The sequence below is a fragment of the Pipra filicauda genome, unplaced genomic scaffold (assembly GCF_003945595.2).
Source record: "Pipra filicauda isolate LSUMZ 115617 unplaced genomic scaffold, ASM394559v2 scaffold395_size657635_pilon, whole genome shotgun sequence".
Taxonomy (NCBI): Eukaryota; Metazoa; Chordata; class Aves; order Passeriformes; family Pipridae; genus Pipra; species Pipra filicauda.
Genome location: NW_024104526.1, coordinates 310,486 through 337,188, shown reverse-complemented (window position 1 = coordinate 337,188; position 26,703 = coordinate 310,486). Strand labels below are relative to the sequence as shown.

At 39.9% G+C, this 26,703-nt stretch overlaps 3 protein-coding genes across 6 annotated transcripts in view; 1 reads left to right on the top strand and 2 right to left on the bottom strand.

The window, feature by feature from the left end:
* Nucleotides 1-71: 71 nt before the first annotated feature.
* UROS (uroporphyrinogen III synthase) lies at nt 72-12,361 on the bottom strand. Of its 4 annotated transcripts, none has more exons than XM_027726460.2 (10): nt 12,015-12,360; nt 10,130-10,219; nt 9,246-9,329; nt 8,769-8,865; nt 6,964-7,038; nt 6,453-6,527; nt 3,762-3,845; nt 3,358-3,443; nt 2,092-2,190; nt 72-1,378 (listed from the first exon to the last, which is right to left on the bottom strand). In XM_027726460.2, exons 2-10 carry the CDS (start codon nt 10,190-10,192, stop codon nt 1,232-1,234), a joined length of 810 nt encoding a protein of 269 aa, XP_027582261.1. In that variant the 5' UTR covers nt 10,193-10,219; nt 12,015-12,360; the 3' UTR covers nt 72-1,231. The 4 variants fall into 4 exon arrangements, with proteins under 4 accessions (XP_027582261.1, XP_039241035.1, XP_039241034.1 ...); XM_039385101.1 differs by having other exon boundaries at nt 12,050-12,360; XM_039385100.1 differs by having other exon boundaries at nt 11,533-12,359.
* LOC113990757 (BRCA2 and CDKN1A interacting protein) lies at nt 12,278-22,402 on the top strand. Its single transcript, XM_027726457.2, has 7 exons — nt 12,278-12,608; nt 15,848-15,922; nt 16,395-16,475; nt 17,531-17,629; nt 18,115-18,302; nt 19,378-19,555; nt 22,006-22,402. Exons 1-7 carry the CDS (start codon nt 12,480-12,482, stop codon nt 22,174-22,176), a joined length of 921 nt encoding a protein of 306 aa, XP_027582258.1. The 5' UTR covers nt 12,278-12,479; the 3' UTR covers nt 22,177-22,402.
* Nucleotides 21,860-26,703, bottom strand: part of DHX32 (DEAH-box helicase 32 (putative)) — a 22,499-nt gene continuing 17,655 nt past the window's right edge. The window contains exons 8-11 of the mRNA XM_027726456.2: nt 26,188-26,337; nt 24,940-25,130; nt 23,917-24,098; nt 21,860-22,821 (exon numbers count right to left, since the gene is read on the bottom strand). Of these exons, the coding sequence (XP_027582257.2) occupies nt 22,626-22,821; nt 23,917-24,098; nt 24,940-25,130; nt 26,188-26,337 (719 nt within the window). The 3' untranslated portion in view covers nt 21,860-22,625. The remainder of the gene's footprint in view (nt 22,822-23,916; nt 24,099-24,939; nt 25,131-26,187; nt 26,338-26,703) is intronic.

The window sequence follows — 26,703 nt, the reverse complement described above, 5'->3', positions numbered from 1 at the left end:
ACAAAGTTTTTAAAAATACAGCATCTGATGTTCTAATGTTCTTCTACAAATAAATGTGGTTCACTATTGAAAAATAGCAGCATAAAACACTTTATTTGAAGGTAGAAACAGTTTTTACATGTATGCACATGGAACTAGAAGAGCTTTCTTTAAGGTCCCTTCCAACCCAAACTATTCAGTGATTCTCCTTCTGAGATTCCATTTCGTCTCAAGAAATGGAACTGCTCTATACAGCCAAATACTTGGCTCCAGTTTGATGAACCCACACCCACAATCTGAAATGAGTTCAGTTTGCAGGAGCACAACTGGGCTCAGATTAACTCTTGTTCCAAGTCCAGAGCATCTCACCTGGCTGGAAATTCCGGTTGCATCCTCAGAATTAAGACAACAGGACTGTACAGCAAATAAAGGCTTCTCTGTTATTCCAGGAACCTCAGCACTTTGCTAACAACACAAATGATCATTTTTTTCAGGAGGATTATAATTGAGTATATTATGATTTAAATCTTCTATGAATCCCTTGGCATTAATGCTAAATCGGATTATTTTTCCCCTTTCACAGATAAATAATTAAAGCATAAACTACATCCGAAACACAACTCTAACACCATTGTAAACTCTGATAAGCCAGTTTATTTCCCTGTTAATAAACCCTCCTTCTTTACAGGAACAGAAACCCAAACCTAATTTTTCAGACCCTGTACTGTAAGGACGTTGAGGGGCAAGAGCAGACCTGAATTAGCCCCACACAGTGCAACTTCACTGCAAGAACTCTTCCCATTCCACTGAGAATCTACGATCATCATTTTCACACAAATATCTGAAAAGCAGAACAATAAACAAGTTTACAAAAGAACTTCATTGAAACGTGGGGTTTTTTGCACAAAAGACCTGTCTGTAAAACTGATTATACAGAGAAATTAAAACCTGACCTGTGTGCTGGGAGATACCTGAGGTGATGTGAGGAACTGATTTCAGGGTACAGGTGTTCACAGCTAGTTTTCAAGGATAAAATACTCACATTCACATGAGGAAAGGGGAATAGTTGGATGTTTTAAGAGATGCTGGGGAGATTCCACGTTTCTTAGACATTTAGGTGCAACCTTCTCACACCGGTCCCTGACAAGAGCGTTGTATATTCCTGAAAAACACTTTTCTCGCACAACAACAGATCTGAAAGTGGAAACCCGTCCTACAGCACCATGTTCACCTTCCCAGGCACCCTGGGCTCTCACTTGGGCAAGGAGCAGTTCTGGGTGTGGAGGGCTTTGTGGATCCCAGCGGCGAGATCCTGGGGAGTGGGGCTCCCTGCAGTGCAGCTCACAGGGATCCCTGCAGCTTCCAGGGCCTCTGCAGTTGTTGGCCCGATGGCAGCAAACTGGAATGACAAAATTTCCAGTTGAAATGGTCAGGCAAAGCATCACAACTCGGGTGTGTGCCCTCCCAGTTACCCCCTCACACAGCTGAGCTTCCTCAACACCACTGACCATTTCAGGTGGAGGATTTTCAATATTAAAAAGCACCCATCCATTGAGCTACTCAGAAACTATTTAGGAAAGATTAATATTTATCCCATCATTACAAACATTTAAAGCTCTTAGTCCCTCAGAACAGCAAAAGTGAGAGGAATTTTAATCAGCTTCAGCCCAGTTCAAGCAAGAGCTCCTCACACCTTCAGTAAGAGAAAATTAAGTCTATCCTAGAGGAGGTGGGATAAGCTGGTTGGGGAAAACATTCTAGAAGAAAACAATTACTCCTTTTAAAAAAAAAAACAAAACCAGGCTTTCAGCTGACTCCAACCAAGGCCAGGTGGGATGGGGTTTGGAGCAACCTGGTCTAGTGGAAGGTGTCCCTGCCCATGGCTGGGGGTGGATCTGGATGGTGTTTAAGGACCTTTCCAACCCAAACCATTCTGTGATTCTATGACTCTACATAATAACATTTGTATTTGCTATGATCTGGGGTTTTTTTCAGAGAAATAAACAAAAGAGAAAATCAAGGTTTGTAATGGCTGTAACAACTTTCCTATCTCTCACTTGCCCACCCCAAACTTACTCCCTCTTGTGTTTCACTGTTTTTAACAGAAGATACCTTGACATGGTTGATCACATCCCCTGAAAGCTGCTGAATGTGCTGAAGGCAGAATTTGACACCAGATGGGCTGAAGAACACGACACTTGCAGGGATTCCCTGAGTGAAAGGAAGCAGAGGTTGGCACAGATCCCTCCCTGTTCCAGCAGTGCCTTGTCACAGAAATTCCTTCAGCTGTCTCCATATGGATGGGAAGGGTTTTTATGGATGAGAAACTGCAGTGAAGGCAGCAGAAAGGGATTCCAGGGGCACAGTCAGCCTTGCCAAACCCCATCCTGCCATGGAATGCTGAAGTTCAGGAGTGACTGTAACCAAAGACTTTGTCTCAAGTTGCCCAAGTTCTCCCCGCCCTGAGATCCTCTGGCAAAGACAAGGTGATGCCTTAAAACTGCAGACACATGGAAGGGCTGTCACTCCCAGAATAAACTGAATTAGGATTGCAGCAGGAATAGGCTGTAGCCAAACAAAACTGCCAAATTGTGCCTGGAGTGAAGGTGAGTCCCAAGCTCAGCTGACAGGCTGGGAGAGCTGGGGGTGTTCAGCCTGGAAGGCTCCAGGGAGACCTTAGAGTCGCCTTCAGTGCCTAAAGGGGCATCAAGAGAGCTGGAGAGGGACTTTGGACAAGGGCCTGGAGGGACTGGACAAGGGGGAATGGCTTCCCACTGCCAGAGGACAGGGTTGAGTGGGATATTGGGAAGGAATTCTTCCTCTGGTGAGGCCCTGGCACAGGTTGCCCAGAGAAGTATTGCCTGGAAGTGTCCAAGGCCAGGTTGGATGGGGCTTGGAGCAACCTGGGCTAGTGGAAGGTGTCCCTGCCCATGGCAGAGGGTAGAACGGGATGATCTCTAAGGCTCCATTCAACCCAAACCATTCCATGATTCTATAATTCTATGAGGCTCCTACAAATGGAAAATTCAGAAATCCAATACTGAAACAATTTAAAGCCATTACTATTTTTACAATGCACTCACTGCTCCTGAATGACCTTTACTAGACGCTTTTAGAAAAACACTAATAATTCTAGCAAACATATCTCAATACACTTTTCAACAGCATGTCAGATGGAATTCTAACACTTATAATGAGATCAGTAAAGCATTCATAGACTGGATAATCAGAGAGGGAACACAAACTAAGTAGGGCAGGTTACTACTGGATTCTGGTTTGAGATACAGAGCAAAGGTGTCCAGTGATATTTAAGTTATACTAAATAAAGAGTATTGTCACATACCCCAAAAAACCTCAAACTACATCAGCATCCAGTACCTGCTGTGAGAAGTAACTGCTCAAGGATTTCTGCAGATCAGGGTGCTGGGTTGTCTGATAAACAGTCAGGCTTTCCAGAGGTATGCCTGGAATCAGGACACACAGTCATAATTAAACAGGGTGTCTTTAATTTCTATTCTCTCAATTAAACACTCACAACATACTAATTGCCCTTAAGTGTATTATTTTAGGCTAAAAAGATAAGATAGAAATTCTGTGAAGGATTTGTATGTCCCAGAGCTGTGGGCAGCCATCCACCCTCCCAGTGTTTACTCCCATCCTCCAACCTGCAGCCAACTTAACAGCAAGTTCCATTTTTACTTATTCAAATTTGGTACACAAGCTTTAGAGGCAACTTTTCTCATCACTGACTAATTAAAAGGAGTCCCCAGGGGAAGCTCAACCTTTCTCTCTAAGCACTGTAGGAAGAACTTCTCTTTTCAGGGCTCCACAAGGAAAAAGAAGAGCTGAGGAATTCGGTTTCTCTCCTGTAAACACACAAAACAAGAACTTTAATTAGCTCAGGTCTTTAGTAAAGAGTAAACATGATACATTTGATACATTTTAAAGGTATCAAATGCTGATTTATCAAATGCTTCACCACAGACACAGCCCTAAGGTAGCTCAAAACATCTGCAGTGCAGCTGCATCCCCAATTCAGAGGACAGAGGCTACTTAGCATGTACATTAAAAATATTCCATAGCTGGAATATGAATACTTTGCCTAAAAAGATCTCCCCAAAGATAAACTGCATTTCTATTCCCCCTGCCCTTCTACAAAGGAATTTATCTCCTCCTCCTCAATACAATCTGCATCAATTTTATATTTAAAATCTCAGTCCCACTCAATATATGACAGATCTCTCTCTATAAAAGAATATTCAGGCAGACAAAGAAGAGGACAGAGCATTTTTTTTCTGCTGAAAAGTTTCAATCTATCTGCAATTCTACCTTACTTCTGCAAGGAAAAAGGGATTCTGGTTCCACTGCTGGGATGGAAGGGAATATCCTCACTGGTTTATGTCAAATTAGCAATTTAACAGTAGACTTTTACCCAGTTTGCCTTTTCTATAAATAACAAAATCAGAGAAAATTTCAAGCTGAAATTCTGCACAGCTGCTCCAGCTTTGCACTCAGCTTTCAGAAGAAATGGGAGTCCCTCAACACATTATTTCAGTACTAATTTAGATTTGTTAATACATGTTTAAGATGCCATTACTAGTAAGAGAAATGCTTTTAAGTGCTGGAAGGAGATTCTTGGTTTATGTAGCAGCAGAGATTTCTCAGGGATAAAAAATAAAGGGCAGCATAGGAAACATCACGTGGAAAGACCCTCATAGGAGTCACCACAGATACACCTGTCCTGCCTGCACACTGAAGTTTTATTAGAAAACATAGATATCCTTATCATAAACTATAGGAAGGAAGAATAAACTTGGCTCAGAATGCAAAACAGGTTTTAAAATAAGATATTTCAGCATCAATTCTCCTGCAACTCCTGTCAGTTAATTGAAATATCAATATGACACCTGCAAAGAAACACAAATCACTGTGGACTTGTGTTTACAAAGGACAGAAAAATTCCTTACTAAGCCTGAACAACACAACAAGTATTGGTATCCCCTACCTCTGTAACCAAATATTTGCCTTGAAAAAGAGTAAAGCCAACTGGCCAGTTACAGAGTTAATTCCTTTATTTCTCAATCCCTTAGGTTGAAATATTTTTTTAAAGCACAAAAGGTAAACAACAAAAAAACTCATTATTTCAGATTTTCCTTTTATTCTGACAATAAATTCTAGTGATATAAAAAATTCAGACCTGTTCTTTTCATCTACTTTTTTTATGCCTAAAAAATGAGTATATACATACTAGGGAACATGATATAATTGAATCTGTACTTCTGAGGTTGTTATAAACCAATTGAGAGCACACAAATATGCACAATCCAATAAAACTTTGAGGATAATTATATATATCAACAACAAGCAGACTCCAACAATTAAATTCACTGTTTGGTTGAGTTTTTTCACATTCCTACAACGGAACAAAAAGGTATTTCTCTTGTCTTCCTTCTCAAAAAAAAAATCCCTGCACCTGCCAACTGGCAAATATTGAATTAATTGCCAGAAGTAGATTTTCTAGCACTAAAAAAATCAGCAAAAACCTCTCTTTGCTTTAATGTATCTGCTGAAGAGCAGAGATGAGTTGTTCTCCCCTTATGGCCTTTTTGTATTGCAAGCATAATTTTTAATTTTCACAATTTATTATTCAATCTTGTGTTGGCAACTATGCCTTTTATCATTACATACTCCACATAGTTAAAATGTTTTATTTTCCAGTGAATTAGAGAACACTGTGCCCAGGAAAAGCAATATTTGCCAGCTCCAATTGTATTTTCCTTTTACCTATAAATCTCTGCTACTGTGCAGACTTTGCTGATCAATTCACTGGCATCTGTACAAAAACACAGCCTCTTTTTTCACAGTTTGTACTGACACATCCACTCAAAAAATAATCAGCCCCTAAGCCCAGAAATGTTTCTTGTTACTATTGGAGATTTTAACAAATTACAGTAAAAACAAAAGAGGAAGTGGACTAACAAGACTTTAAAAATTACCCAATAATCTGATAATTTGATGCAGCAAAGATCAGCATTACAGCTTTAATCATAATAAAATGGTTAAACAAAACTTAAAGCATCACTTTAAATTCTTCAAAACCACTCTTCTTTGGTGTTCAAAAGCAGATCCCTCTGAAACCATGTGTTAATTCAGCATTTAAACCTTATGATTAAGCAGCAATTTCCAATCATGACCTTTCACTAAAAATAAACTTTGCCTACTGGCTCATATAATATTATTAATCAATTAGAGAGTCTAAGATTTCATGTAAATTAATACCTTGTATATACATTTTGAAGTATTTTTTATTGTCTGTCAGAGTTATCACCCAGAGGTTGAATTCACAGGTCCTACAAACAAGAGATATTTGCAGCAGGTATTTCTCTGTCTCTCTGTGCACTTGATTTTATCTTTAGGAAATTCTGAAACAATGGAAGGTACCTTAATTTGACTAGAAAATTTTAGCTACTTACTTGAGCAAATATACTCAGCCAGTTTTTCAGCATTTCCACACTTTTCTCCTTGTGGGGTGAGGCCAATTTCTTCCACTATAACCCAAAGGAGCAGAGAAAAGCATTGAAAACAAAGAGAACAATTCAGATTTACTGTCACAGAAATATGGGTTGAGAGGGAAACTACGTGTACAGTCTCAATCAGGTTATAATCCCTCTCATCCAAATTAATTTCCAAACAGAATGAAAGAGCCACATGCAAATTAAGAACAAAGGGGTGTTTTTCCTGCTTTGACCAAATTTTTTCAATTAGTGACCATCACTTTGCAATAAAAGGAGCAGAAATCCAGAAGGCAGATCCTGACTGAAGCACAGAAAGTTCGGATGTGTATAAAATTACCTGTTTTTCAAATTATTCAGTTAGAAAACTTACTCATATTTTTTTCTGAGCACCCTTGAACAACAGATAATATTCCAAAAATTGTACTAGAAGCCAGATTTACTTAAGATTTCTTTTTTAAAACCAGCTTACCTAAAGAAGCTGTAGCTTTTCCTACCACATACGTTGGTTTGATATTCCACATTTGCTTAAGAGATTTTGACCAGGCTGAAAAACATTGAATTAAGTCAAATTAAAGCACATGGCAAAAAAATATGAATGCTAAACGATTATTTGGACTTCTTTTTAATCTACAAATACAGCAAAATAATAAAAACTAATATTCCCACTACATATTGGTGCACTGGATGTACAAAATGAATTTTAAATGTGTTTTTTCACTGTGTAAACAGCAGTCTTCAACATGTTTTTAAAAGGTCAATTTAAGTAACTAGTTCTTGGCTGCTTTGGTTAAGTAGCACTTTTAATGTACACTTTGCCCTGTGCCAGATCCCATGGAACTTGCAATGTTCATTTTTGGCATTAAAAACTTACCAGAACTCGTAGGGGAAAAAAGGCACATTGTGCAAAGGGAGATTTAGACATAGAAACTGGTGGTTTAAATTGAGTACTTAGGCAAAAATATATAATATTCCATGACAACAAACAAAAGGGTAAAAATCTGTATGCATCCACTACAGAACTGCATAAAGCAACTCTTATACAAGAAATATATAGAACTGATTATATTTTGGACATGTACCAAAATTAAGTTATCAACTCTGAAATAAAATGTACCCAAGACCAAAATAAAATTTTTGTGAGACAGTTTTCCTCCCTCAGGCAGTGAGGAGGTTATAAATTACTGCTCTTGGTTCCAGCAACCTGATCCCTGTGCCCAAAATCCTAATGGGTCAAAAATAGATACACCAAGTCTTTTACTGTCTTGTCTTAAACCAGCACAGCACAGGACAGGGAGTTTTTTCTGGTATTCTTGGGGGGGGAAAAAAGAAATATGAACTACAACAGAAAAAAACCAAAACAAAACAAATCAGAGGAAACTATTCTTAAAAAGGAAAAAGATAAGGATTTTTTGCCTTTGAAAGGAACTCAAATAAGAACTAAAAAAAATAGGAACCAATGACTCATTTTATTGATTAAAATTTGTATTTCAGCAGGTCCTAATCAAGATTAGGGATGAACTCGACATAAGAGATGACATTTGACTCCAAATCCTAATATATTGTCCTCTGCTGCTGAAAAGGTACAATAAACCAAGGGTTTCAGTGCTTACTCAGGGGTGTAACCTTACTCCCAGTACATTGATTAGTAAGTCCACAGCCCAAACATGGAGCAGATGAAGTAATAAAACTACTAAAGTGTTTGTAGAAACTCTATAGCAGAACTATCACTTATCACAAGAATTTTTGAAGAGTTCACAACGATTTGACAGATCATTGTGACAGGAATTTCCATTTAGTAGGATTCTCACAGCTGATCTGTTGGCTTTTAGGTATCATCAGTTCTTCACCACTTTTTAGCTAATAATTAATTCACTTGAGGGGTTTTTTTTATTCAAGAAAGAGAAATCTCTGTTTCTGTAACAGTAGGCACAGTAGTAGTGGCCAATTTTTATAAGATGCTCTTCTCTTTAAAGAAGGAAAGTAGTTAGTGAGTAAACCAGGCACTGCACAAGATAAACACAAGTGGAAAAGCTCTCACTAATTAGTAATTTGCACCAAAGGCTCCTTCCTTCAATTTTTAAGTGTGGAAAACCCAACCCTTAAAAGCTCAATCCACCACTAGCCCTTTAGGATGCCACAAGAACTATGAGATACAGCTGTTTTTAAAAAGTCATGCTCCAAACATCTACTGGTGGGTGAAATAAAATGCAATACAACACAGATTTCACAAGATACTGAAAGAGAGAGACCAAGGAATACAAATATGCCACTTACCTTCTTTTTTACTGTTCTCTTTTAAGCATATTTTGATGGCTTCTAATGCCCTTGGACTGGTAAAAACTAGGCCTCCATAGCACTCTGGATGAGAAAGCTATTTATAAACAGTAAATCAAGAAGTGAACAAAAAACAATTACTAAACTAATTTAAAAATTAAGTTGATCAATTCTTTACAACCTTGAGAGGAACAGAACAGCTTCACCAGATGTCTGAAATGCCCCAATACTTGTGTCTGTCTATGGTCCATCAACTGAAATGTGAATTTTGTCTGACCACCTTAATTCTTTAACAAGTATGGACAAGATCCCTGATGTTGTCCAACCATTGGACTGTGCTGTACACAAAATTTTATTATACACAGCTAAAAAAGGTACCACAAAGGGTACAATTAAACCAAGAGAACACACGGGATCTTGGCAGCCATGGCCTAAATTTTGCTGAAAATAAGACAGCCAGAATAATTTAGAACTTACCTTTTCAAATAAGCTTTCAAGAGACAGGAATTCAAATGACAAAACTGGGATCAACGTTGCTTCAAGGCCATACAATCCTAATTCCTATCAAGAAAAAGTTTGCAGCTCTTGAAATAGGTTCCAAAAAGCAGTTTTTCCCTTTTTCAAAGAACTGACTAAGTCAGCACAAGTATTTCTTTTTACTAAGGCAAAATTAGAAGGCCTTTGATTTCCTTTTACTGGTAAATCTAGTTTGGTTTGTTAGTTGTTTAGTATTACAAACAGCTGTGGAACAGAGGCCTCCTGAGTTACAGGATAACTCTGAAATCCCAAGTCCTGAAAATATTCCTGGACACCTCTGTAATTCTGTAAATAAAATTCTTCTAAATAATGAATTCTTCTAAAGAAATAATTCTTGTTAAACAGAAGCTCTTCAACAGAACTGCTCTTACAATAAGACTCACTCACATGACTAAAGGCAGTAGCAGAAAGGACCTCACCAACAACTAACCCCTACTTCACATTACATTCCCAGTAAGAATAGTAAGAATTCTTGTAATCTTAATTTTATCCATATGAACCTGATCAATATTAATTAATTAAAATGAAACTGATTTTATATCAGTACTTTGCTGAGAGCTTTAAAAGTGAATTCAGTAAAAATGCCCAGTAACTAACATAATTTTCTGCAGTAAGAGCATATTTTCTAGGACACTTCTTCTCTTAGCATAATTTCAGACATGTACTCCTATTTTTATTATTTTCCTCAGAAAATATCACAATTTCAAACATCCACTCCTAATTTTGATAAAGCATGTTTTCCACCTGAAACAGTTACATCCATCTGACACTATTATTTAATAGTGAAGTGACCCATTTGTTTACTTTTTTAAAAGTTTACTCACTTTAATATATGGATCTGGTCCCGAATCTTTGTCTTTGGGATCCTTCAGCAGCAGAACCTTCATTGTTCACCAAGGAAGTGCAGCAGAACTCTAGAATGCAAGAATGGAATTTATCTAAATTAGATCTAAATCAGATCTACTTGAACAGTGACTTCAGCAGCTCAGCTCCAAAGAACTGGGTTGCTACCAGTTGTACAGCTCCCTACACAATGAGTAAGCAGTTACTGGGCATTCTCTGGGCAGGAATATCCACCCTGATAAGGCCAAAAAATAACATGCTGCCTTTAGATAACACTGCTCAAGGAACAGGCTCCAATGAAAGTCATCAAGGAGAACACATTTTAAAGAGTATTTTGTAAAAGCAGTAACAACCCCTACAATGCCATCACATTCTGCAATGTGATCAGCTCCTATCTATGGAAAAATTATTTATTCTATTAATGTCCATGCTGGTTTTCACCCTCTGCTCATCATAATATTTAGGCAAAGATTTGATTTGATGCATTTTGGGATCTCACCCTTTTCTAAAGGGAAAACAGGGTTTCAACATGTTTGTTTTAAATACAACATATGTGTGGCTACTTGAATATAATATATATAATCATAATATTCACATGCTTTCTCTCATGTATCTCTAGTTAACAATGCTACACTGAAAACACACATTCTGCCATTAAAATGGAAGATGATAGTTCTCAGTTCCTCAAAAACTTGCACTTTGGTGTTGAATTCAGTTACAAATGTACCAATCATAAAAACAGAAATCCATTCTCTAACTGCACATTTACCCTAATTATCCACATTTATCCTAATTTCCTGATTACATACTAGCAAATTTTCTTTAAAATAAATTATTATAGAGATCCAAATGTTTTACCAGAAGTAGCTGGGTTTAATAACCAGGGAAGATAAAACCCCACCTGTAAGGGTGCCATGGAGTATGGTCCAGAAACCTACCAAATTCCCAGATAATCTAAGACATATATAATCAAGTAACCAACAGCAAAAGATTTAAGAATAATTCCTGCTATTTGGGTGTCTAAGTCCCAAAACTCAACAACAAAACTGATTCAGAGGAGCAGCAAAAGGCTCCGACCCTTCTACTACATCATGCATTTTTACCAAAAGCAGTTAGTCATTAGTAATTAATTTCAAATTCACAAATCAAATGGAAAACTATACACATACAGACTGCATCCCCAGAAAGGCAGTTTTAGTGCAGCAGGAAAAATCCGACAATTCACCTTCCTACATTAAATTCTTTCCCTGTGCATCATTATTCACGTTTTGGCAATGAACTAAGTACTCCCAGAGCATGTATAGCTCTCAAAAAAACCCAACCAACCAAACAAAAAAACAGAGGCATGATTGATGTTTTAAAGGAAACAAAAATTTTAACCTACTTGGTTTGTATTTATAAAGCTGGAATTGCATCCCAGGCCCTGTGCCTTGCTCTTGTGGCTGACAGTAGGAGTACTCAGTCCCCTTCTTCAGTGACCTCATTAACATCCACCTTTCTTCGTTAATTAGACAAAAAGACTTAAATGGAGCACGTTCGACATAACTGAGGCTCAGTCATTAGTCACCACTTCGGTAATTTCAGTGCTTAGGAGTTTTCCACGTATTTTCCTGACTGGTGTTTTCCATACAGAGAATGTTCACACTGTGCTTACTGTGCTGTACCTCGCTCCCTTTTGTGTTTGTTAGCCTGGAATTATCCGGAACTAGGGAGTCTAGTTCTGGGGAAGCTGGGAATTATCCTTTGGTTTTTTTTTTTTAAGCAAGCAGCAAGCGCTTGATCCCTATTTCAATTCGCAGTTTTTACTACCTTTACTGATTTTTTACTAGTACTAATTTTGAATCATGTCAGAGATGCTCAGGATACCCCGTTCCTTTTGAAGCGCAGAACGCCGGAGTCACTGAGGCTGGAAAAGCCCTCCGGGATCACCGAGTCCAACCTGTCACCGGAGCACCGAGTGCCACGTCCAGCGGATCCTTGGACACCTCCAGGGACGGGCACTCCACTGCCTCCCTGGGCGGCCCCTTCCAGCGCCTGACAACCCTTTCCATGCAGGAATTCCTGCCGGGAGGAAGTGACAGCAGCAGCGCGGAGAGGAAATCCGGGGGTTTGGGGAGAAGGGCGGTCCGGGGAGTGCCCCCCCAGCGCCGCGCACCAGCCGCCCGCCCGCCGCGTCCCCCCAATCCTCCGCGCTACCCCGCGACTCCCTGTCGCGACATACGGTGACACTGGGTGACACTGGGTGACACTGGGCGGCACCCCGGGAGCGCCGTCGCTGTGCCGGCCCCGCACCAACGCGTCCCTTCCGGCCGCGCCTGCGCCCCGCGGGCCATGGCCACGCCGGCCAAGCGCCGCGCTCCGCAGGGCGGGCACCGGCCCGGCAGCGACTCGGGGTCGGAGTCGGGGTCCGGGGGATCGGACGGCTCGGAGGGCTCGGACTCGGAGGAGCCGATCGATGAGGTGAGAGGGAGCGGGCCCCGCGCCGAGCCGGCCCGGCCCCGCCGCTCCCGGCGTCCAGAGGAGCTGCGGGAGATGGGAGAGAGCGCCGGGAGCGGGGTCGGGAGGGGGCTTGGGGGATGTTTGGGGCGATATCTGGGGGGATGTTCCTAAGGGTGTTCGGGAGGGTTTTTGTTTGGGGGGCTGTTCGGGAGGTTGTTCGGGAGGGAGTTTGTTTGGGAGAGTATTTGTTTAGGAGGATGCTTGGTAAGGTGTGTAGGAGGATGTTTGGGGGGATGTTCGGGAGGATGTTTGGGAGAGTGTTTAGGAGGATGCTTGGTAAAAGGTGTGTAGGACGATGTTCGGGGGAATGTTCGGGAGGATGTTTGGGAGGGAGTTTGTTTAGGAGGATGCTTGGTAAGGTGTGTAGAAGGATGTTTGGGGGGATGTTCGGAGGAATGTTCGTGAAGGTGTTTTGGGTTAGGGTTAGGTGTTTGTTTAGGAGGATGTCTAGGGGATGTTCCGGAGGGGGTTGTGCCCCTGTGATGCCCATGGTGGGGCGGTGGGTGCTGCTCCCGTTCCTGTGCGACTGCAGCTCACTGTGTGTAGATAATGGTGATATAAAGCGTGTTCGGTTTGTTGTTGTTGAAAGTCTTCAGTTCTTTAACTCTTTCTCAAACGTTGGTGTTCCCAAGGCCTCAGTTGTACAGACCCAGCCCGTGGGGTGTCCGTGTCTGCTCAGGTGTGGGGCTGGAGCTGCTTGACAATAGTGATCTCAGCACAGAGGATTTGCCCTGATTTCCTTTTTTCAGAGAATCCTAGAATGGTTTGGGTTGGAAGGGATCTTAAAGATCATCTTATTCCACCCCCTGCCATGGGCAGGGACACCTTCCACTAGCCCAGGTTGCTCCAAGCCCCATCCAACCTGGCCTTGGACACTTCCAGGGATGGAGCAGCCACAGCTTCTTTGGGCAACCTGTGCCAGGGCCTCACCACCCTCACAGAGAAGAATTTCTTCCCAATATCCCACCTAAAGCTACCCCCCTTCAGCTTAAAGTCTTTCCCCTTATTCTGTCACCAGGCCCTTTTCCAGAGTGTTGTACCAGTATTTAGTCTCACAAGAGCCTACAGCTTTAATTCCAGGTGTTTCTTTGAAAATGCTTAGTTTAGCATCTTGAAGCATTAAAATGTTTGGTCTCTCTTTTTGGCCTTATTACACCTGTTGTACCTGGAGTATTGCAAGAATAATGGGAACTGGGGTGGCTACAAACTACCTGAAAGGTTGTAGCCAGGTGGGGGCCGGTTTCTTCTCCCGGGTAACAAATGACAGGACAAGGGGAAACAGCCTCAAGTTGTGCCAGGGGAGGTTTTGATTGCATATTAGGAAAAACTTATCCATCAAAACAGCTGTCCAGCCCTGGCACAGCTGCCCAGGGCAGTGGTGGAGTCCCCATCCCTGGAGGGATTTAGAATCCATGAGGATGTGGCACTTGGGGATGCGGATTAGGGGTGGCCTTGGCAGTGCTGGGGGAATGGTTGGACTCGATGGTCTTAGAGGGCTTTACCAACCTAAATGATTCTGTGTTTCTGTGCACTGACTTTGAACTCTTGCTAAAATCTTCAGATAAGGCAACCTGTTATTTTCACAGGGCTTAAAAAGGCCAAGAACAGAAGTATCTGTGGATTCTAAGTTGGTACATTTTAAATTATTTTGCTGCAGTGATTGTGTTCGCTAGGATTTCACTTTTTCTTAGATGAGGCCCTACTTAAGTTAGCAGATAAAAAAAGCACAAACCCTGTCTTTTTTAAAAAATATGTCCTGATAAGAAGTGTAGGTTTAATTGTGTTATCAGTTGTAGTAACATGATGGAAAAGCACATTTCCCATTTGCTAGAAACGTGTGCCACGTTGAATGGGCACTGCCCTGGTTTAACCTAACATATGTTGAAAGTTCTGGACTGGCACTGCTGGTACTGTGTGTCCTGTTCAGTGTTTGTAAGCTGGTAAAAGATACTTCACTACTGTTTCAACACTAAAAATTAAAGCTAATGACAATAATCCTTTCTTTTTCCTCCTTTTTCTTAAAAGTACATAACACCCCTGCATAATGTGGGTAGGACAGTGGTTTTTATTGAGTTGTGGATGAAGTTTCTTGAGTCTTCAGTAGCAGGGGTTTTGAGGATGGTTTCTCTGTGTCCTGCACTACTTTTCAGTTCAAACTGATAAAATTTGCAGAATAACACTTATTTTAATTTAGTAGCCCAGCTTTTGAGGATGATATATCACTCTTACATCTATTTCAGTTTGGAAGTCTTGACATAAAGATATGTTGAGTTTCCCTCAATTCTTGTATAAGACATCAAGGTGTGCACTGTAATATTAAAGAAATGTACTGAGCATTTATAACTCTGCAGAACTTTGTAAAGTAATACTTTAAGGGCATTTTTACTTTTCCCATATTAGCCTTTCCCTTGAACTCCTAACAGCTTGCTTTGCAGGCTCTGGCTTTGGAATAAACATGGAGGGAGGAGATGAAGCCCATAGCAGCAAGATAGGACACACCAAAATATATGATGAGTCTGTATTTGTCTTATTTTTTTAATAGATGAAATATGGAGGGTTTGTGAACTCTGTCCTACCAGGGTGTTATTTTGGGTAGTGGAAAAGCCATGAAGCAAAACTGGTGTTAAAACATCCAGTGCTCCCTTGGTTCATATCAGTTTTATAGCAGTGATTTGCACAGCATTCAGAACAAGTGTGAACTGTGTTTTGTTCTGAATTTAGTGGCTTAATCATTCAGTGAGATCTTTGAATTTTAGAGCAGTCAGAAAGTTCCTGGGTGCCAGGAGTGAATGCCGTATGTCCAGGTAGCTTTTCAAGTAAATCATGTGGTCTCAGTTACCTCTGTAGACCTTCCTGTCTTACTAGACCATAGGAGAATATCAGAATCACCAAATTGTTTGGGTTAGAATGGACCTTAAAGTTCATCTCGTTCCCCCTGCCCTGGGCAGGGGCATCTTCCATTAGACCAAGTTGCTCCAAGTCCCATCCAACCTGGCCTTGAACATTTCCAGGGATGGGGCAGCCACAGCTGCTCTGCTTCTTTCACAGAAGAAATGATAACTAACAATTGCCGAGGTTGCTGAAACATGGAAATAAGTTTTACTTCTGATATCTGCCATTACTTGTCCTCAAATTTAGATTTGTTTTGATACAGGTTCTTGCCAAGTGTGTTTGATATTCTCTGTTTTACTTCTTCACAGGAAGTGAATATTGAATTTGAAGCACATTCCATATCAGACAATGACTACAACGGGATAAAGAAGTTACTGCAACAGGTACTTTGACTACTTATTAGCTTGGTTGGTATGTCCACTGTGATAAATAATATCTAAAGAGTGAAGCAGAGATATCAGTTCACATTCTCTGTATTGATTTATAGTTTTACTGTTCTTCAGCTCATGGAGATTAAATAGTTACAGCTGCATGTGAACATGTGTCTCCTAAACCTTGACCCAATGAAATATAGGATTATTCTTTCACATTACATCTTTCTGTCTTCATAATGTTAATTGCTGCCCAGGAAACCTTGTGTGTGGAGGGTCCAGGAGAAAGTACTTCAAGAAGCTGATTTTTGGTCTTTACAGTATTATATTGAAGGAAGTTAAATAAAAAACCTCACTAAATAGAAATTAAAAATGCAACAGAATATTCCATGGCAACTTAGAGACATTACTGACTATTTTCTACTAAGTGGCCCATGATATATTATCAGTGCCTAAAACTTAATACTTATTTCCTGTCTTCCAGTTGTTTCTAAAAGCTCCTGTTAACACTGCTGAGCTGACTGATATATTAATACAACAGAACCATATTGGAAGTATTATCAAGGTAAGATAGAATTTATGTTTGTAAGTACAGTACAATAATTGTTGTTGAAATGACATAATTTCTGTATTTCAGAAGGGGATGCTTTAATTTGTATCTTGCTTTTTGGCTTTGAGAGTAATTGTTTTATGGGAGCTGAAATTTTCTATGCCTGCTTTCAACCAAAGAATGAATTTGATTTATTATTCGTTTCTTTTTACATATGAAAGTCTTTTCACTTTCTGAATTTTGGTGTAGTAGGGAAGTAATGCTGAAAATGCTGTGGAGAAGTTTGTTCTCATCTCCATAAGAGATAGAGCTTGGGTCTTTCCTGCATTCTCAGGAGGTACAAAGATAGAGATCAGAAATACCCTGTGTGCAGATTTTTTTTGTGCAGAGTTCTTTGGGCATAGAAAAGGATCTGGGGATGATTGCTGAACAAGTTCTGCTGGCTCAGGAAGCTACTTAATATTGTGTGGTGCTCGAGGTATCATGGCCACATTGCTTTCAAACCCAAACAAGCTGCCCCCATGGCACAGCTGTGCTGTTAAACCATTGCTATACATCCACTTTTTGTCCCGTGCCAGCAGTTTTTCTGTCCAGGTTTAATATGATCCTTCTGTTCCAGCTGCATGATCCCCAATTCTTTCCCCAGATTTTTTTTATTGTGGAGTTTTGTTGAGCTCTTTGTCCCACTCCCTATCAAGGCTTTATTGCTCTGTGGTTTTTAAGACACTGCAGGTTTACTTCCCCTACTTTAGAAACTGCAGAAAATTGCTTTTCCTTAAGATATTGCTGTGCCTTGGACCGAGATGCTGCTTATTAAATGTGAGCTATCAAACTTTAGTGCCTTTCAAAAGCCCCTGCTGCAGAAGATGCATGACCTGGCTTTATATAAAGCTGACTCTGAGTACAGCAAGATGTTCAGTGAAGCAGCACCAGAATTTGCAGTTTATGTTTGTACAGATCACCTGGATGGTTGTCATCTGCTGAGCATCTCCTGGGAAGACAAACAGCTTTTGCTGCAGAGTGGAAATAGAATGTCAGTCTGAGTTGTTGCTTTTTCATTCTTTCAACAGCAAGCAGAAGTCCAGGAGGACAGTAGTGATGATGATGATGATGATGACGATGATGAGGTCTTTGGTTTTATAAGCTGCCTGAACTTAACAGAAAGGAAGGTTGGTATTCTTCATTAACATCTAGTTAGTGATAAATGAGGCTGCATCCTGCTTTCTGCCCTGTGTGACAAGCCTGGACAGCTGGATCAGGATTTTGAATTCCAGCGTGGGGTCATAAAAGTCACACGTGACTTAGATTTTTTTTTTTTTTTGGTTGTAGTAACTTGCTGAAGGTCAAAGAGTGAAAACTAAATCCAGTAATTCCAGGGTGGCTGAGCTGTCAGTCACTTGTGTTTCTCCACTTTGATCCTCCTCAGTTTGGAGGTTTGCTGTGGAGTGCTCTGTGTTCCCACCAGCTGCCAACCTTTGTTTGCCCTCAGCTTCAGGGCTGCTGAACGATTTCAGAGGAATTGTTTAGTGCTTCGGAGGCTGCTCGAGGAAATTGCCACCAGGCCTGCAGGAAGTCCCCTTGAAGGTGACATTCAAGGTTTTCTTGTGTAAATAGTCCTTCTGCAAGGTAAAGAAAATACACCTTTTGATTGCAGGGTACACAGTGTGCTGAGCAAATCAAAGAGCTGGTTCTGAGTCGCTGCGAGAAGAGCTGTGACCAACACGTAGTGGAACAGCTGAGTAAACTCCTGAGTGACTGTACAAAGCCTGTGGGCCTCATACTCAGTGAAAGATTCATCAATGTTCCACCCCAGATTGCTCTGCCCATGCACCAGCAGCTCCAGTAAGTTTGTTGGGTTTTTTTTCCTGACACAATGTTGAATAATAGTACTTCATATTTTTTTCAGAAATCTTACTTATGTGGAGCTATGTTAAGGCAGGTGGTACTACAGGTGTAAGTAAGGCAGGAACAGAAAAAATTGTTTTAATCTCATGTAAGGTCTTCAGTTAATTTTTAAATTTTCTTTATATCTTTAGGCTTGGGAAACTCTTTGTACTTTAAAATATAAAAAATTTTTAAAAATATAAACAAAACACAAAAAAGAGGGTATAATTTAAGAATATGTGCGTTTCTACTACAGAAATAGCTGTGTGTAGCTTATATTTAGCTGTGTTTAGTTTGTATTGCAGATTATTTTCATATTGATCTGGGGAAATTTAAAAATGAGAACTTTTTATAGGGTGCTGATTAGGAGCAACTTGGATGTTTCTTCTCATGTGTTAGTGCCTGGCTCTGGAATGCAGCATTTGGATTGAGAGACAAGCTGATTTAAGCAATTAAGGAGACCTTTAAGGAATTTTAACTTGGATGTGTAAGATAGGGTTGGTCAGGAAGGTTTTTAGAGGAAAAAAATGAGGTGCTTGAAGGCTTAACTTTGAAGTCACCGCAAATACAGCACTTGTGACAGCTGAAATTCAGATTTCAGCCTCTTTCTCCTAAAGGTTTTGGAGTGTTTCAGTGACAACATATTTAACATAAGGTTGGGCAAGAGTTATTTTCAGTGTTTTCAGGTATAATTCCTCATGGAAGTGATAATGTGATGTATTTTTAAGGAGAGTTGCACTTAGAATCACTTCACAGACTGTCTACCATGAACAAGATTCTGGGAAGAAAAGGTTATCTTGTGAAGTGTGGAAAAACATCAGTACTTTTATTGTTTTAAAGTGCAAATAGTGTATTTCTGTACTAGGAATAAACATGCAAAATTTATTTTCTGAGGCATTCATAAAATAATAGGCTGCAATATGAATATCCTTTCTACACTAGTGCAATATAAGGTTTATTATATACTTGTTTAGGATTTAAATTGTGTATGTAAACATGTTTTAAAAATGTGTAAATATTTATTTATCTTTAGGAAAGAGCTGACTGAGGCACAGAGAACAAACAGACCTTGTGGGAAGTGTCACTATTATCTTCTTATCAGCAAAACCTTCACAGAAGCCACAAAGAGTAATTCTAAGAGGAGGGAAGGGAGAAATCAGCAAAAGGAGGAATTAATGTTTGCAAATGCAGAGGAAGAATTCTTTCATGAGGTAACACGTGATACTTTTAATTTAAGATGTTAATTTTTCTTTATGGATCACCGAAAAAGGTGTTTTACCTTAAATTTAAGAGGAGCTTTTAACAGGATATGATCATAACTCCTTTTAAATTAAATCCAGGGTTTTTTAGAGTAGTGTTGAGAGATGAGCAATTAAGCTATTTTTGTGCACTGATTTGTGTTTCCTTTTGGTCACCTTCTGTTACTTTCAAAAAATGCTCAGAATAAAAAACTTCTGAAGATCCAAACAAGTAGCTCTCATTTCCCTTTTCTGTCTCTTCTACTCAGGGCAAGTATATTAATAAAAAGTGCTAAAAATACTGAGATGAAAATATTACTTCCTATCTCCTAAGGCAATCTGTCTACACAGTTCTGGTCCCAAGCCAGATCAGGTGAGGGGAAGATGCAGGAAATTAAATTAAAAACGTGCTTTGAAATGCAAGGAATTTTTTATCGTGTGGTGTTTTTTTTCCCAAGCTTTAAAAATCCTATTCTACAATATTATTGCTTTGTCAAGGGACCATTATTTTTCATTTCTGGCAGTGCCTACAGGATGAAGTCCTTGCACATGCACTGTGTGGTTAATGGCCAGGGTTGCTGTGTGTGATCATTCATGACTCTCAGTGAGAGGCTGTGGTAGGGCTGTAATTTTATTTCTTGGGAAGAAGGAACATGTAAGTGGGGGAATTCATTCTTAGCCACAGGAAATATTGCTACCTCAGTGCAGTAACAAGTTGGGGATTTTCTTTCTGTGTTCCTGCCACAGCAGCTGAACCTGAGCTCTCTGTGTTGTTGAGAAGTTGACAGGGAGCAGCCTGTGATGCTCGTGTGTCCCTGGGTGTCACATTCCAGAAGGGCTGTTCTGTGTTCCTCTCTGCTTTGTTATTTTGGCTGGCATTCTAAAGGCTAATTAATTGTGTGCTTTCAAGTAAATTGCAGTCATTTTTGGCTCAAGTGGGTGGACTCAAACTGAAAGTGCTTTTCTTTTTTTAACAGTCTTAAAAAAAAAAAATTCATTTTAAACATTATGGAGGGTGTTAGATGAAGTAGGGTCTCTGCATTTAAGAATGCGTGTATGTTAAATTAGTGTTGGAGTATATATCCTCCCTGATCACACAGAAGGTTAATTAGATTGCCATAAAATAGTATTAAATGTGATGAGGCAGACACTTGCAGCCATATAAAACAGAGAGAAGCCTTTTTCCACTTGGCAGTTCCCTGGGCTTTATTCTGTTCCTTAAAATTATAACCAGGAAATCTATTATAACCAGACTTGGAATTGATTAAAGATTTAGGGCTTCCATTGCTCATATTGTTCTTGAGCAAAGCCCCTCATTTAACGTGGTGGTTCTTCAGAAATTAAATTTACAGCCTTGAGATACTGTTAGTGGGAAGCAAACCTAAAAGGAGACTGGATTTTAACTTTCCCTGCAAAGGGAAGTGGTTAGGGAAGTTTTTCTACTAAATGGTTCAGCTCATACTCCTTAATCTGACTTGTGGGAAAACTAGAAACATTTCTTAGATACATATTCCTTATCCATCAGGTATTTTGTCTAGGAAAGCTAATAAAAAGGGACTTTGTATGCAGTATATATATATCCCTGAAAAGAAATAATACACATTATAAACACCTGCCTATTTGGAGAAGCACATATATGTCTTCCAGTGGCTCCAGCCTTTCCAAGAGCTTTTTGAAACTCTCTTCAGGATTCATATTGGTGCCCATGCCCTTAATATTGATTTCTACTGGCAGTGTGAAAGAGGGGAATTACTGTTCCTCATATCCTTGCAGATATGTTAATTTTTAGCACTCTGAGCAGTTTTAAGAGTAGGCTATGAAGGGAGCAGAGCCTTCTCACAGCCTCAGGCCTTCCAGATGTTGTCCACACCAATCCATCATCTTTAGTGCAGGCTCAGTTCCACCTGCATTCTCCTGCTGTCCCTTTTATCTGGGTTTTGGCTAATTCTCAGAATTACACGGTGGTTTGCTCTTGTTCCAGGGTTGAAGGTCTATTAAGAGCCTGATTTTCCTGTCCAAGATCCCTGTTAGTTGCACAATAGCTTCTAAGGATTGGCCTTTCTTCATGTGATTGTATGGAATGAGGTGCTGCCTTAAAACGACCTAAAATAAGGCACAGTAAGAGTATAAAGGGGACATTGATTTTTTTTTTCCCCCCCTCTGTCTTAGGTAATTTTTCTGATCCTAAACTGTAATGATAGCAGTCATTTTAGAATTTAATATGAATCATATAAATCCTGTGAAAAGCAGACAGTTTAAAACTCTTAATAGCGGAATTTTTTTGGGTGGACCTTTTGAGATGGGAGAAAACTTTTTAATAAGCATGGCATAATAGGTTCATTATTTTTGCTTTGTTTAGGTGATGTATTGTCTTCATGCTAATGAAGAATTTTAACCTGAGTGCTTTTATTTGTGTCCTTCAGAAAGCCCTCCTGAAGTTCAACTACTGTGTGCAAGAGGAAAGCGACACCTGCTTGGGTGGCAGATGGTCCTTTGATGATGTACCCATGAAGCCTTTGAGGACTGTTATGATAGTTCCAGCTGATGGAATGAGTGCCATTATGGAGAAACTCAAAGACTACCTCTCACTCTGAACTCCCCTGCAAACACCAGGTTTTTGTAAGGCAGCCCTTGCAGAACTCTGACTTGGCAATATTTTCACACGAGACTTGGTGGTAACAGTTTTGTTCCACTCAAATGCCTCCTCTGTGCTCCTAAAAACAGCCATCAAATTAATATTTTTAAAATATTTCATCCGATTTTACTTTGGTATCATCATCAAGCAGTCAATAAAATCCCAGTGTCAAAAGAAAACTTGAAGATCTGCTCAGTGTATTTTTAACCAAAATTAAGTCATGTGTTTTTGTTATGAAATAATGGATGCAACTCCTTTTGTTGAGAAAAGTGCTTTTTCTTTGCGTTTCTTCTGTCAAATACATTTCTGTCAAAAGTTTGAAATAATTACATGTGTTAAGGTGGTGATGTACTTTGCATATATTGCTTTTATTTGTAGTTGTCCACTATGTCATAGTTCAGTCTGAAATCACTGAATGGCACATCTCTGTTCAGTGGGAGCCTCGGTGGGAAATTCCTCGTTTTCTTGGTTGTCATTGGTAGTTTTCTGTTCTTCCTTTGAGGTTGAAACAGGTGACAAGTGATTGATCACTTCCTGCAGAATATCCTTGCTTTCACTAGGAGGAAGATTGCTGAAATAATACTGAGGTACCAGCTCAGCGAACCTGGAGAGGAAATGAGACAAAACATAATTCAATTAAAATTGAATTCTGAAATATTTGAATAACTATTTCCACTCATACGCAAAAGGTGATGCATAAAAGCTGCAAAGTTGGTATTTCAACCCAAAATCCAACCTGTCTGTGAGAAACCAAAATTCTCTGAAAGATGTAGTGGTATTTTGTGCTTTCATTAGACTTGCATTTAATATACTCAGTCCTCACTTGAGGTGATTGTTGTTCAGTTCTCAGTGGTGCAGATGGCATTAAATAGTCATTTTCCTGGTTTGGAACATACTGGTTCAATAACATTATGAAAAAGGCTCTCCTATAAAAATGGGAAATAGAAAAGATGGGACAGGGAAATGTATATTCTTGGTGTAAAGAGATTTTTGCAGCAGGAAGACTGTAGCCTCTTGAATCTGTAGAGAGTTGATACAGGATGATTCAGCTGGCTGGGTACAGAAAACATGTTGAAAAAAAGATTTGCTGGAAAATAGGTTTTCAGGGAACAAAGACATTTCCAGCTGGATTAGTCTGTGAGTACACTGGTTGGTTAACTCTTTGAATTTTATTTCTGTATATTTTACTTTGTGAGAAGCTTTTGCAACTTATAAGGTATTTTTTTCAATTGATGACAGTTACAGTGGCAGTTATTGAGACTTAGTTCAGTACCTGAACAGATCAGCACATGCTGGGAAATGCAGAAGGCTGACTTAAATCATGTTTTGTTTTGCCCAAAAATAATGGTAAGGGCTGAGATCACACATTTTCCCTTTTCTAGTAGCTCTGAGCCTTAATGCAGTGAGTGTTTTGAAGGAAAATGGAGCCATCAAGCAAAGCTACACACAGTGACAGAACAATTCTGGCAACAAAGAAATAAAATTTATCCCACATATATTCACCAGTGAATATAAAAAGTGTGAAAAGCAACAATTTCTTCATCTTACAGTGATGCCATCTCCTCTTGCTTGACTAGGTATGGAGATTATCCTTTTCTCTTATGCCTCTTTTACTGGTTTATTGGTTTTTATCCCCACAAAGTGATGATGCTGTGGTAGAGGCAGGAGGGAAGAAGCAGTTTCATCATTGTTAACTTACAGATCGGGTGATATTTCAGAGACGACTCGGATGGAATTGTCTTCTGAGAGACTGAACTCGTGGAATAAAACCCACTCAGGAATCCTTCTGGTGTTGTAATAGGATGAGAAAGGATGGAGCTGGGCCACTTGTCTGTGTGTCAACATCAGGTAGTTCCCTGAGCCATCCACATCACGAGCAATCTAAAAAAAAAGAATGCAGGGAGTCATCCACTGCTCAATTGATCAGTGTTTGCCTAATATATTAAAATCAGAAATTAAACTTGCCTTCAGACACTTTCAACTGGAGAGGCTAAACCTCTTCCCAAATTTGTGTGGGAAAGGTGGGGACTGGATGCCATGAAATGAGGCTTAAAGAAAATGTTCATCTGTATAATTGAAAGGAAACTCTGCAACAGAGGAGGGCAGGTGAGTACATAAGTGTCTGAACTTGGCTTTGAAGGGTCTGTGTGAAAACATAAACATATATTCTTTAAGATATATACTCTTCATGGACTTTGAAATACAATGTGTGGCAGGACACTTGAAATAGTGTAGTTTGGAGGGGTCATTCTTGTGCTGAGATGAAGCACAGTGATGTGAAGGAAAACGTGTTCCAGTGGGAATAAATTAATCTTGTTTATGTTTACAATTACAATCAGAGTATCTTACTAGGCTGAGATGAAGTAAGCTGTGTATTATGTGCACCTAAATATATTCAAGTCATTTCTCTATTTCCAGGGTATTTTCACCTTCAAAAAGGAAATAATGTTTAAGAGAATGTTACAAGGTAGAAGAGTTTTTTGGGGTAAAAGAGTTCTTTAAGTGAAAGTCATAATGACAGTTTTCTTATTGCTTTTTTCTTATTCTGTGATGGCTGAACTCCAGAGAAAAGGTTGGAATGGGTGGAAGTGTTTGATACACCATGGAAAAAATGACTTTTATTCTTTTTGGTGACCAAGAGGTTTCACCAACTTAAATTCTCTGAAAGCATTCTGTATGATTTAACAATGCAGCAAGATCAAACCACGGTATTTTTCCTTACGTGCATGAAGTAACCAGATAAGAGAGCTTTCTTAACGTTTAGTGCATTTTCTTTTGATCCAAAGTCTGGTTGTGAAATGGGGAGTTCAATGCGCTTCATAATCTCCACCAGCTCGGCTCTGATGATTCCTGCCATCCTCAGAGCAGGACAGCTCAGGAAATAATCCCGACACCACTTCTCAGTGCTGGACTCTGGGGAGGAAAAAAAACCAGTATTTTGGCTCAAAGCAAAGTCTTGTTGATAGGTACAATCCACAGAGATCCTGCTCTGAAATGCTCTCTGAGTAGAGCGAGAAATTAAAACCATTTTGGAGGGAGTAGCTGTGTCTGGACTGTCTGCAGTTCTGGTAATGAGCCACACAGATGTCTTGGGCTCATTGATGTTCCTTGTGAAGTCAGTGGGCAGTTCCTGATATCCTCACTTAGTTTTATAGAACTTTAACTGTTTCTTTCTGAATAAAATCCCTCATTTGGTCTGTTAAAAGTGACAGCTTTCAAGAGAATGAGTAGCAGCTCTGTTTTTCAGGCCTTCTGGGTTCAGGCCAGGATATGGAGCTGAAATCACATCTGTAGTGCTGGTGATGGCCCTGCATTCTGGAAAAGGACTGGTTCTCCTGGACTTCCCTTCAGCATCCAGCATGACTGAATGGAAAATAATCCTTCTTTCCTGTCTGAGGGTTTTACTTAGAGTGTGCAGATTTATCCCTCCATGGTCTAAGCACTGGACTCGGGTTTAATGACCCAGAGCAAGATGTTTGAGCACAGGAAAATGCTGTGAAGAGCTGCTGCTGCTGTGCAGTCCCCTGGCTTTTAGTTGGTTTCCTAATGTGACCTTTACTACTTTCCATTTTTCCCTTAGCTTTTCTTTGAGTTGACAGCTATCAAAAAAACCATCAGAATTGTTGGGCTGCTGAGGGAATCGAGGGCCTCCTGAGCTGTGTTTATGTCCTTTCACATCTTAAACCTGGATTTGGGCTTTTACAGAGGGAACCATCAGTGTCACTTTAAATGACTACTGGAACAGTGCTTGCATATCCATGTTGGATGGGGGCTGCTGTCCTAGGTTATTTTCAATTAGTTAATAAACTAATATTCGTTAGCAATAGCCACTCTCATAGGTTTCTCCCTGCAAATCAGCAGTTCTGGAAGGAATCATTCAGGAAGGGTTTATGACAACAGCTGATCAGATTTTTGGTTTGTCTTTTCCAAATGGTCCCAATGTGCTTCCTTTTGGTATGGGCACACTCACCTTGGTTTGTAGAGCTAGCACTGACTTCCTTGAAGGCATTGAAGATGTTGATAAGAGTAAAGTGATCTCCTGCAGGGTGGGAGAACCTTCTCCAGCAGGTCAGGGCGATCTCCTCTGTCCCAGGAGGAGCGTGTAAGAAGCAATTAGGAGCTTGGAAAAAAATCAACACAGTGGTTATGTTGGTTTTTTCCTTCCTCAGTTTCCTTTGGTGTCCAGCTGCTGAAGAGCTGAACCCACTAAGGGTTTATTTAATAGGGTTCCTCTCAGTCTCTTGTTGAGTTAATGTGTGCTGTAGACAGAAAGGAAGGTGAGCAGCTTTCTCCCAGAATGCTGCCAAAAATGCCTCATAGTGTCATGATCCAATTTAGCCAGAATCCATGTGGTTTATTTATTATAGAAAGAAACTAAATTTACAGCTGTAATGCCTTAATTTGCCCCTATATACTGAAAATTGTGCCTCCCAGTACATTTCACTTCGGTTGTGTCTTTGGAGGTGGTTGAACTTTTTAAAATCTA

Bases quoted from the DNA above. Each gene is read 5' to 3' on its own strand.
- LOC113990757 (XM_027726457.2), top strand. From the start codon at position 12,480: ATGGCCACGCCGGCCAAGCGCCGCGCTCCGCAGGGCGGGCACCGGCCC. The intron at 16,476-17,530 runs GTAAGATAGAAT...TTCTTTCAACAG, and splicing joins ATATTGGAAGTATTATCAAG to CAAGCAGAAGTCCAGGAGGA. The intron at 19,556-22,005 runs GTAACACGTGAT...TGTGTCCTTCAG, and splicing joins AGGAAGAATTCTTTCATGAG to AAAGCCCTCCTGAAGTTCAA.
- UROS (XM_027726460.2), bottom strand. From the start codon at position 10,192: ATGAAGGTTCTGCTGCTGAAGGATCCCAAAGACAAAGATTCGGGACCA. The intron at 9,330-10,129 runs GTGAGTAAACTT...TTTTCTTGATAG, and splicing joins GACCAGATCCATATATTAAA to GAATTAGGATTGTATGGCCT. The intron at 2,191-3,357 runs GTACTGGATGCT...CCTTTCACTCAG, and splicing joins GCAGTTACTTCTCACAGCAG to GGAATCCCTGCAAGTGTCGT.